Genomic DNA, 10,821 nt, shown 5'->3' with positions numbered 1-10,821 from the left:
ATCGGGTCAAAGTTCAGACAAATGCTCTCTTTCGAAAATTAGGTATTTTTTTTATCGGTTTTAATTATACCTATGTACCATGATGCTACTTGGAATCTCACCAATTTTCCTTCTTTTTAACAATTAATTGTTTAACCCGTTAACACCGTCGCTCTGCTCAAACAAAAAGAAAATCAGTTTTTTACTTTATATAAAACACAGGAATATAAATATTTGCTCTGGTCAAACAAAAAGAAAATTAGTTTTCTACTTTTTACAAAACAGAGGAATATTTCTATTGAACACTAAAAAACCCAAACAGCTGTTGCATGAGCAACCATAACGGATCACGACAAGAAAGGAACGGTAACATGCAGAGGATTGTTACATAGATTTACAGAAAGTGTTTGGCATTGCCTTTGGGATTCTCTTGAAACCTTGCTATCCTAAAGTGCTTTAGCTCCACTCCTTGGGCCTCCCCAGTAAGCGCAAGGTCAGCCAAAATCCTCCCCACCACCGGCGACATCTTGAACCCGTGACCCGAAAACCCCCCGCCCACCACCACATCCTTCCCAAATTCCCCACCCAAGAAATCAATCACAAAATCCTCATCCGGGGTCATTGAGTACATGCACAACTGCGTAGCCACCGGCCCGCCGGAGTCAACTACGCCAGAGAACCTCCCCTCTATCCACTCCTTCAACGGAGCCAGCGGGTTCCCGGGACCCCAAGGCCTCTTATCCGGGTCACACGGGTACCCGCCATGCACGGCGACCTTGATCAAACCGGGATACTCCAAAGAAGGTGTCCCATAAATGTAAGGGTTCCCGTAGCTAGCAAACGTTGGGAAGTCACCTCCAATGGCAAAACCACCCTCGTGCCCCTCCTTAATCCGCCAGTAACACACGGTGGTCTCCAGCGGCTGTATGGGCAGTTCGACCCCACCAACCGTTTTAACTAACTTTGTCGTCCACGCGCCAACCGTCACCACACACTTCTTCCCCCAAAACCTCTCCCCATTTGCTGTGCACACCCAAACCCCTCCTCTCACCCTATCTCTCTCCACACCCTTCACCTCCATGTTATCCCTCAAAACGGCGCCGTTCTGCAAAGCGAGCGTTTGAAACATGGACACCGCCTTGGTGGGTTTAATAACCCCGCCGTGCTCTGTCACCACACCCACCCAATCCTTCGGAATCATAACCCGACCCGAAAACTCCTGATCCAGCTGGTCCCTGTTCATGACCCTAAACGCGACAGAATTTTTCCGACAGCTCTCGACGACGGCGTGGAGAACCTTGTCGTTCGCCGGAGCCATATCCAGTTGGTGGGCTTTGAAGTAGACATTGTAGCCGATCTCGGATTCCGCTTGCTGCCAGAGCTTGTAAGACTCGAGGACCAGCGGAGTGTAGTAGTCCTCCGGGTAAGTGGCGCGAATTGTGCGGGACTCGCCGTGGGAGGAGCCGCGGTGGTGGAGGAAGTCGAATTGCTCGAGGAGGAGGGTCTTTTGGCCGCGTTTGGCGGTCTGGTAGGCGGTGGAGCTCCCCATGATGCCAGCTCCGACTACGATGACGTCGTACTCGTCGCCGGAATATTCCATTTCTGGGAAACTGTCAGGCGGTTGTGGGGAAGGAGGAAGAGGACAAAGGCGATTGTGGGAGTTTTGGGATTTGGTTGGCTAGGTGCTTTGGATCTCTAACTTGTGAGAGTGAGTGCGAGTGAGTGCGAGCTCGTTTTTAACGTGAGGATTTGGTGAAACCAGCCAAATATTTGCTCTGAATTTCGAGATTGCCACTGATTGATTTTGGTCAGAGAGTAAATTATACTTTTTGCTGTAAATTGTAAACAGTGACTTGGAATTTAACCAACAAAAATAGAAACCAACAATTTTGTACGTACAGTTAGGCATACATGTATGGTGGGAAATTATGATTTCATATCAGTCATATGATAAAATAATATATAATTAATAAATGATAATTTTCATTCTTAACATTAACGAAGTTTTTTATGATAATATCCGGCACCTAGTAATAGGTACTTAAGTTTTGACAATATCGATGATGTTGAGGGTGGACCATATTAGGGCTATAAAGTTTATCATGGTATGAGAACATACTTTTCTTTTTGCACGTCCATGGATGGAATTTGCCTCCTTAGGTTGAGCTTTCAAAAAATTGTGCTAGCTCTAGCTTCAGGATATCGAATGCTTACGTTCTTGAAAAATTGCTTTGTCTCCAGTCCCTGAATGATGATCGAACTCTCAAATAGTTGTATTAGCTCAGGTATATAATGACTTGACCAATTCTCGATGTGGGAATTTGTTTCTCTTGTAACTCCATGTGGGGCCACTTGTGAGGGGGCATGTTGGAGAATATGATTCCACATCGGTCATATGACAAAATAATATACAACTAACATATGAGAATTCCCACCTTTAATATCACCGAGACATTTTGTGATAAAATCCAACATCTAGAATAGGTGGTTAAGGTGGAACAATATCGGTGATGTTGGTGTTTGACCAAATTGGGCCTATAAAGTTTATCATGTGTGATTTTATTTACATAATTGATTTGTTTTTATTCAAATCAAAATCTAATTTAACCAAAATTGAGAAAAATTTGAACTTGAGTGCAGAAGGAAGAGCACATTGCTCGAGCCAACGTGGCTTCTCCCATGTTTGAAACTTATCTTGTGATGATGATGAAAAGTGAATGTGTTCATTATAGATTAGTTATATGCTCTTTCTATGTAGCTTTTTGGTACATCACCTCTCCACACACACTTTGCATATTTGCATAAGACAACGTTATGTAGCCATTTGTTGGAAGAATAGTGTCATCAAGATTCTAAATGTTTAACTTAATGTTTCTTCTAATGAAAAATGGAAATCTTAATTTGATGATAATTGATGTGAGTTGTTATGACTTGTGAGGCACGTAACCTAGAAGCATCAAAGAATTGGACAATGATCATGCGAATTGTGCCACTTTTAACGTATTGAATATAAAACATCATGCTTTACGACTTACAGAAATTTGTGAGGCTAAGCTCACCATCTTTCCTTTAGTGTATATAATATCGTTTGTTCATAAAAAAATAAATAAACTTACAGAAATTTATAAAGAAAAAAAAAAGGTTCCTTTCTCACGCTTAATTAAGATCAAATTTCTCTTGACCTAGTTGTGGAATTTTTGATACAAGTGATATTTAGGAATAGAGAGTTGAACCTAGAACCTCGAGTGCACGGATAAATGATTTTAACTATTTGAATTACAAACTTCTCACACTAAATGGACATTTTATCTTAGAAAACCTCCTGACATCATAAGGAGAGTCACAAATTTGATGTGCATGGAAGGAAGGTCACTTCTCCCATGTAGAAAACCGTATTTAATCAGCAATTCCTAACACAAAACTTTGAATTTGTTTGAGATATTACTAATTTATAAAGAAATTGGATAGTTAGTCTCTCTATTGTTTATACCTTAGAAAAAAGAAATAGAGAAAATCACTTATGCACCAAACCTTTGAGTCCTAGTCCACTTAAGGGAGAAAATTTAGTCTACTTAAAAAAGTAACTAAGTTGATTACAATGATATCTAATACATAAATTCGTTATTAGCACTCTTCAATTTCTATCTTACGTTTTTCGAGTGCATAATGACATCCTTGATATAGTATAAAAAGTAGATATGCTCACTTAACACTATCCCAATGAAGATTGAATTTGGTAAAATGATGTCATTTTTTATATCAGGGGCAGAGACTTGTGCTTGAAAAGTGAGTTAAGCCATTCGGAACCTCTAAACAAGTCAGCTTTGTTACTTTATTATTGTATGGTTGGTAATTGGTTTGGGTGATGGAATATTTTGTTGTCTTCTCTTCTGTCACGATCCATTATCTCATGCTACAATTCTTTCTTTTCTCTAATGCCGGGCTTCACATGGTGCTGTAGAAAGCTAATGTTCATGATAAAATATATGTAAAATACATGCCACTTGTACATATTGAAAGACAATGGAAAGCCAACTTCTTGTTGATTTGAAAGTTGATGTCATTTTTCATTACTTCATAATTTTATATAGACAATTGACGCAAAGATGATTAATGAACTTTTGTTCCCTTTGTTTTTGGAATAATTAGAATCTTCGAATAATTGGAAGAAATATTTGTAATATATACACATGGAATGTAATGTGTCAAACACTCATAAAATTCTATAATTTATTATCGTAGGATTTGAGAATGAAACGCACTTAGTGGTCATTACAGTGGTTTGTTCTGATCCTAGAAAACAAAGAGAATAATGTGTAAAAGCAACCAACGTATTACACATGACACTCATAATATTACAAAATTTGATAGTATTTTTACAACGGGTAAAATTTTTATCCTATGTTTGATACAAGAAAAATTTATATGAAAGGAGTATATATGCGCGTGATGGATTAATTTATTTATTTTTCTTTCTTACAAATGTCTAACATGCTGCTTTGAAATTAGATTAGTAGTTAAACTCACAGCCTAAAGGCAGGAAGTATGAAAAGTAAAAAGAAAGGAGTGGACTACCATATTTTGAACCCCAGCCCCAAAAGAACCAAACTCGTATCAAATTGGCATGTTCCTCAGTGACTGTGATTAAAATGTACATTAATTAACAAAACTAAGTACATAAGTACTTCTAGAAAGGAGTTTGTTTGCTCTACACTCCAAAGTAACAAGTTTATGGCTTCTCATATTTAAAAGCACTCAAATGCATGAAATTCAAAAAAGCCAGAGAGAAAAGCTCCAGAGGACTGATGGTTAGGCGGCAGCCCCACCTGTCCTCTCCTGCCACCTTTCTCCTCATCTCTCTCTCTCTCATGTCCCCCTCCCTTCTGGCTATTTTTGCTCCACCTCTCCAAAGATGGTGGCCTGCCCCCATCTCTCCAAAGATGGTTGTTTTCCACAATCTTCGACTGTCAGTGTTTGTGGTCCTGAGCAACGTTTCAATTTGGGAACTTCATTTCTCTTCTTTTGGTTATCATCCAAACTCTCTCCATTTCTTGCTATTGCGTACCAAATTTCCATGAGCCTCAAATGAACCACTCAACCCATACTACAAATCCAGCCCTGAAGACTTTTTTTTTTTTTTTTTCCTTATGTCACCCTTAATTAATAGAGGAAATTAGGACGCCTCCCTCCTCCACCAATAATATATAAGTGGTTTTCCCTTCTAATATTATATGTGCTGTACCTAAATCTCATCAGGGCATACCTAAACGTGCAGTTTTCATTAATTTGCTAGGTAGGAATTTTTTTGGACAAAGAGAATAAGTGTATTCGCCCATAAAAATGTAGTCAAATCACATGAGGGCATAACTCAAGATAGATATTATATCTTGGGTAGCTAGTTTGAGAGAGGAGGGAAATGGTAACGGTTTGAAGTGAAATGGACAAACAATTGTTCTGTAAGAAAATAGACAGCGAGTTAAATTGAACTCCTTTCTTCATAAACTTGAAAGATTTAATAGTCTATGGCTCTCGCATATGAAAAAAAATCTATCGAGTAAATGAAAGAAAAATATGAAGATGAACAAATAAATATAAGAAATCTACACCTCTAGTCTCAAACGCAACCAAATGCTGTTCAAGTCTTCTTGTTGGGATCAAAGACATTTTTATGACTGAATCTTTAATCGAAAGCAATTCGGGGAACTCTTTCTTCAGCTTTGAAGTATCCAATTCATTGTTGCTCCTTTCCACTTGAACTTTGGATCAATGTAATCCCTGAACATCTCTAGGGTCTCGTTGCGGCTTATGACTCCTGGGTTGGTGAAATTCCATATTCCTCTGCAGTTCCTCCGAGCCATCTCAATGGAGATCGGTAGGAGCTCATCGAGCACTGTCATGCTGTTGGGAATGTTCACAACCTTATCGTAGCGTGCTATCTTCATGACGGGGTTTCTAGGGTTGCTGAGGGTCTGATGATATTGGCATTCTCACTTAGAGGGTGCCCACATTGTCATATTCCCTCAATAATTTTCTTGCGAAGTATCTCCTTTCTTTCCCACGAAGATCGGTGAAAATCTCGGCAAATACTATGAAATCGGAAGCTGAAATGACGTCGTGGTTGTGTTGGCGTATAGACGACGGCGGAAAAGAAGAGACTGCGGCAGAGAAACGGCGATAGGATTTGAGAGAGAGAGAGAGTGGAGGTGAAGAGTGTGAGTTTTAGGACGGTGTAGTCAAATTAAGATTTTATAAGATATTAATAGATTTTCAAATACGGACATATTCAATTAGAATTTTAAAAAGAATTTTAAAAGTTTTTCATCAACTAATTACGATGGTTAGATGAATCGGTTTAAACTAAAACCACACTTGATTGTGTGCGACTTTCCAAATTCTAAGTACTGGCTTAATCCAAATTCTTCGAAGTTCTAGCTTAATTAAGTTTATGGGCGATTACCACCTTTGAAACCATGTTGCAAACTTAATTAATTAATGGTTTCTTCATTAACTTCTCCTCAATGAATGATTACAATGGTTAGTAGATATACACTGGCCACAACATCGTTGTTGGCCCCAACATGCCTCAGCCCGGGCTCTACTCTTTCTTAAGTTTTTTTTTTTTTTTTTTTTTTTTTTAATTATTCCCAAATAGTAGGAAGGGTGTTAGAAAAATTCATGTAATAAATTGATTAGCACAATGTAAAACACTGATTCTGCACAATGTAATATATTGATTATGCCCAGTGTTATACACTGATTATGCCCAGTACATTGATTCTGCACAATGTAATTGTCACATCTCGGCCTGGGCCCCCACCACATTCTGGGCTCAATTCCGCCTAACATGATATTATCCGTTTTGGGCCCTGACCACTCCCTCATGATTTTGTTTCTGGGAACTCACACGAGAACTTCCCAGTGGGTCCAACATCCCACATCGCCTAGGGATGAAGATCATGTAAGCCTTATATGTATATTCATATCTCTACCTAGCACAAGACCTTTTTTTTGGGAACTCACTATCTTCTGGTTCCATCGGAACTCCGAAGTTAAGCGATTTCCGGGCGAGAGCATTCGCAGGATGGGTGACCCACTAGAAGTTCTCGTGTGAGTTCCCAGAAACAAAACCATGAGGGCGTGGTCAGGACCCAAAGCGGACAATATCGTGCTACAGTAGAGTCGAGCCCAGGATGTGGTGGGGGCTCGGGTCGGGATGTGACAATTTGGTATCAAAGCCAATCCTTGGCCTGAAGTGTGCCGACGACGACGTCGGGCCCCTAAGGGGGTGGATTGTAACATCCCACATCGCTCAGGGGTGAGGATCTTGTAAGCCTTATATGTATATTCCCATCTCTACCTAGCATGAGGTCTTTTGGGAACTCATTGGCTTCTGGTTCCATCGAAACTTCGAAGTTAAGCGAGTTTGGGGCGAGAGCATTCCCAGGATGGATGACCCACTAAGAAGTTCTCGTTTGAGTTCCCAGAAATAAAATCGTGAGGGCGTGGTCGGGCCCAAAGATGACAATATCGTGCTACGGTAGAGTCAAGCCCAAATGTGGTGGAAGCCCGAGATGTGGTGGGGGTCTGAACCGGGATGTGACAGTAATTCACTGATTACATTAATAGTTTCGGTACCCCCTTCCCGTAATAATAATAATAAAATTTAAATAGAAAATAGACAGCAAATTAAATCGAACTCCTGTCTTTGTAAACTTGAAAGACTTAATAGTTTATGATAGTTTCGAAGCAGCGGCCACCCCCCCCCCCCCCCCCCCCCCCCCGGTGCCTTAATAATAATAAAAATTTTAAAATATAAAATAGACAACAAATTAAATTGAACTCTTGTCTTTGTAAACTTGAAAGATTTAATAGTTTATGGCTCTCGTTTACGAAAAATTCTATCAAGTAAATGAAAGAAAAATATGAAGATGAAAAAGTAAATATAAGAAATCTACACACCTCGTCTCTAACACAACCAAATGCTGTTCAAGTCTTCTTGATGGGCTCAAAGACATATTTTACGATTGAGTCTTTGATCGAAAGCAATTCGGGGAACTCTTTCTTCAGCTTTGAAGCATCCAATTCATTGTTGCTCCTTGGCGCGACAATCACCTTGGCCTGTTCTTCTAGGTCAAAATTTTGCCACTTGAACTTTGGATCAATGTAATCCCTATACATCTCTAGGATCTCGTTGTGGCATATGACTCCTGGGTTGGTGAAGTTCCATATTCCTCTGCAGTTCCTCCGAGCCATCTCTATGGAGATCGGTAGGAGCTCATCGAGGACTGTCATGCTATTGGGAATGTTCACAACCTTGTCGTAGCGTACTATCTTTGTGATGAAGTTTCTAGGGTTGCTGAGGTCTGATGATATGGGCATTCTCACTCTGAGGGTGCACACATTGTCATATTCCTTCAACAGCTCCTCCACCTGCAAATAATTTGACATTTAAAGACTAATTTCAGTATTAAATTTCTTGCACCACAGGGCTCCACAACCAGTAGAAGTGCACATGATTTAAAAAAGAAAATTGAACATTTGGTAATGTAGCATATATACCATGACTTTTTGAATAAAAATCGACGAAAAAAGTTTGAAATTGTGTTACCATGGCTTTGGTCTTCGAATAGAAGGAACCGGTGAAATTAGGGTAGTCCTCCTCCTTGAATCCAATACCAGATCCTAGGGGATGCTCCTTGTCATACTCAAAAATGCATCCGGTCGCAAAATTCATCATCAACAGACCTTGATCCTTGCAAACATCAGCCAAATTAAGCGTGCCAACTACATTAGTCCGAATCGTTAGCGCCTTGTGAGATTCACACCAATCAACGTTCGGCCGACCTGTAACTCCAGCAGCATTGAACACATGGGTTGGTTGTACTCTTGTGATGTCCTCCAGCAGAGACTTCCTATCCTCAAGTCGTCCCTTCCCATACTCAAATTCAATTCCTTCACCCTTACAAAGCTTCCCCAACAACCCTCCAATCCATCCAGTCCTTCCATATATCAGAAACTTCAATTCAGAACTATTGCTACCCTCACTGCATGTTCTCGACAGCCTTGTGAACCCATGTTCGAAGAACCAAGAATCATCATTCGGTCGGCTAATCACTGCGAAACTCGGGTGTGGGTGAAGTGCAGCAGACACATCACCCCACCAATCCACGTGCTTCGTGTACCATTGTGTCGTCAGCTTGAGCCCTTCCTCCCAACTAGTCCTCACATCCCACCCTAGCTTTTTCAATTTTTGATCATCCAAAAAGTACCTTTGGTCATTGAAAGGCCTATCATGCACAAAAGTTATAGCTTCCTTTGAATTCAAACCAATCATTTTGCAAATATCTTCTGCCACGTTCAAAACTGACCTCTCTTTTTTGGTGCCAATGTTGTAAACATGCCCTATCACTCCCTTGTGAAGTATCACATCAAATGCCTCAGCCACGTCATCACAATACAAATAGCTTCTCACATTTGATCCATTCCCATGGATTGGTAATTTCTCACCTTTCATTGCAAGAAGGCTAAATTTTGGGATAAGCTTTTCTGGATACTGGTGGGGTCCGTACACATTGTTGCTTCTAGTTGTTATTGTTGGCAAACCATAGGATCTGTGGTATGCCATGACCAACATTTCAGCCCCAGCTTTTGTGGCTGAGTAAGGGTTTGTAGGGAGGAGCTGAGAGGCCTCAGGGTTTCCAATATTGGTCTCCATATCCGTCTCTCCATAAACTTCATCAGTACTCACATGAATGAAGCGTTTCACTCGCTGCGTGACCTTGCATGCTTCGAGGAGGACGTGAGTGCCGTAGACATTGTTGTTGGTGAACTCGAACGAGTTTCCGAACGAATTGTCCACGTGGGTTTGTGCGGCGAAGTGCATTATGGTGTCGATCTCATCGGCAATCAGGAGATGGTTTATGAGATCAGCACAGGCAATGTCTCCCTTGACAAACTTGAAATTCGGGGAGGAACGACAAGGCCTGAGGTTCTTGAAGCTAGAGCAGTAGTCTATCTTGTCAAGAGCAACGATTTTGTAGCTGGGATAGTTTTTTATTAGGCGATTGGTCACGTGGCTGCCTATGAATCCTGCTGCTCCTGTTATGAGGATGTTCTTTGGTGCATATGGCGTACCTTCAGATTCCATGTTTATAGCCCTCTCAGTTGGTTATTCCTCTGCAACCGCTGAACCGAATATTCAAAAACACAATGAAAGAAACTAGGCCATAAGACCATTAGTACCATACCAATACAAACATGTTATATGCCTGACACAATATTTTAAAATGCAGATCCGAAAACACTTTACTTAGGACGAGTCTAGGAGTGCCTTCATATAAAGCATTTTTGCTCATAAACGTTTTTTTTAAGAATACTTATGTAGGAATGATTATACTCATAAATGTTTGTGCTAGAACTGACTTTACAAGAAATATGTCGAATTTTTATAGAAAAATTCAAGTGTTACTCTAGAAAGCATTTCTACAACCCAACATTTTAAGTTTTTAGGTAGTCAAAAGCAGATTGTATGATAAATGCACATAGAACGCTTAGTGAATGCTTCTCCCGACAGTTATTCAAAATGTTTTTATAAACCAAAAACACAGTTACCTCAGTCTAACTGGACTCAAAGTTAAGAAATAAGAATCCAATGTCAATCTTCTTAATTAAACGCCAGACTTATCTCTACCATCAAATTAAGTAACGCAATCGATCGACATTGTCTGATCAAGATTGGTTTGGATATATTAAACAACAACAATCGTCTTTAAAAAAATTCAAACCTATTGAGTAGTTTCCGTTAAAATATGTGAAAACATACACTAAAAAATTAAATTGCAG

The 10,821-nt window shown here is 40.1% G+C and overlaps 2 protein-coding genes across 2 annotated transcripts; both read right to left on the bottom strand.

Moving 5' to 3' along the window:
- Positions 1–152: 152 nt before the first annotated feature.
- LOC137713036 (probable sarcosine oxidase) lies at positions 153–1,692 on the bottom strand. Its single transcript, XM_068452270.1, has one exon. The coding sequence runs from the start codon at positions 1,577–1,579 to the stop codon at positions 374–376; it is 1,206 nt and encodes a 401-aa protein (XP_068308371.1). The 5' UTR covers positions 1,580–1,692; the 3' UTR covers positions 153–373.
- A 6,273-nt stretch (positions 1,693–7,965) lies between these two features.
- On the bottom strand, positions 7,966–10,126 carry LOC137725940 (trifunctional UDP-glucose 4,6-dehydratase/UDP-4-keto-6-deoxy-D-glucose 3,5-epimerase/UDP-4-keto-L-rhamnose-reductase RHM1-like). Its single transcript, XM_068464819.1, has 2 exons — positions 8,588–10,126; positions 7,966–8,409 (listed from the first exon to the last, which is right to left on the bottom strand). Exons 1-2 carry the CDS (start codon positions 10,124–10,126, stop codon positions 7,966–7,968), a joined length of 1,983 nt encoding a protein of 660 aa, XP_068320920.1.
- Between the last annotated feature and the right edge of the window lie 695 nt (positions 10,127–10,821).

The sequence above is a fragment of the Pyrus communis genome, chromosome 1 (assembly GCF_963583255.1).
Source record: "Pyrus communis chromosome 1, drPyrComm1.1, whole genome shotgun sequence".
NCBI lineage: Eukaryota > Viridiplantae > Streptophyta > Magnoliopsida > Rosales > Rosaceae > Pyrus > Pyrus communis.
Note: the sequence above shows the minus strand (reverse complement) of the source record. Positions and strands in the feature narration are given on the sequence as shown.

Bases quoted from the DNA above. Each gene is read 5' to 3' on its own strand.
- LOC137725940 (XM_068464819.1), bottom strand. From the start codon at position 10,126: ATGGAATCTGAAGGTACGCCATATGCACCAAAGAACATCCTCATAACA. The intron at 8,410-8,587 runs GTAACACAATTT...AATTATTTGCAG, and splicing joins ATTCGAAGACCAAAGCCATG to GTGGAGGAGCTGTTGAAGGA.
- LOC137713036 (XM_068452270.1), bottom strand. From the start codon at position 1,579: ATGGAATATTCCGGCGACGAGTACGACGTCATCGTAGTCGGAGCTGGC.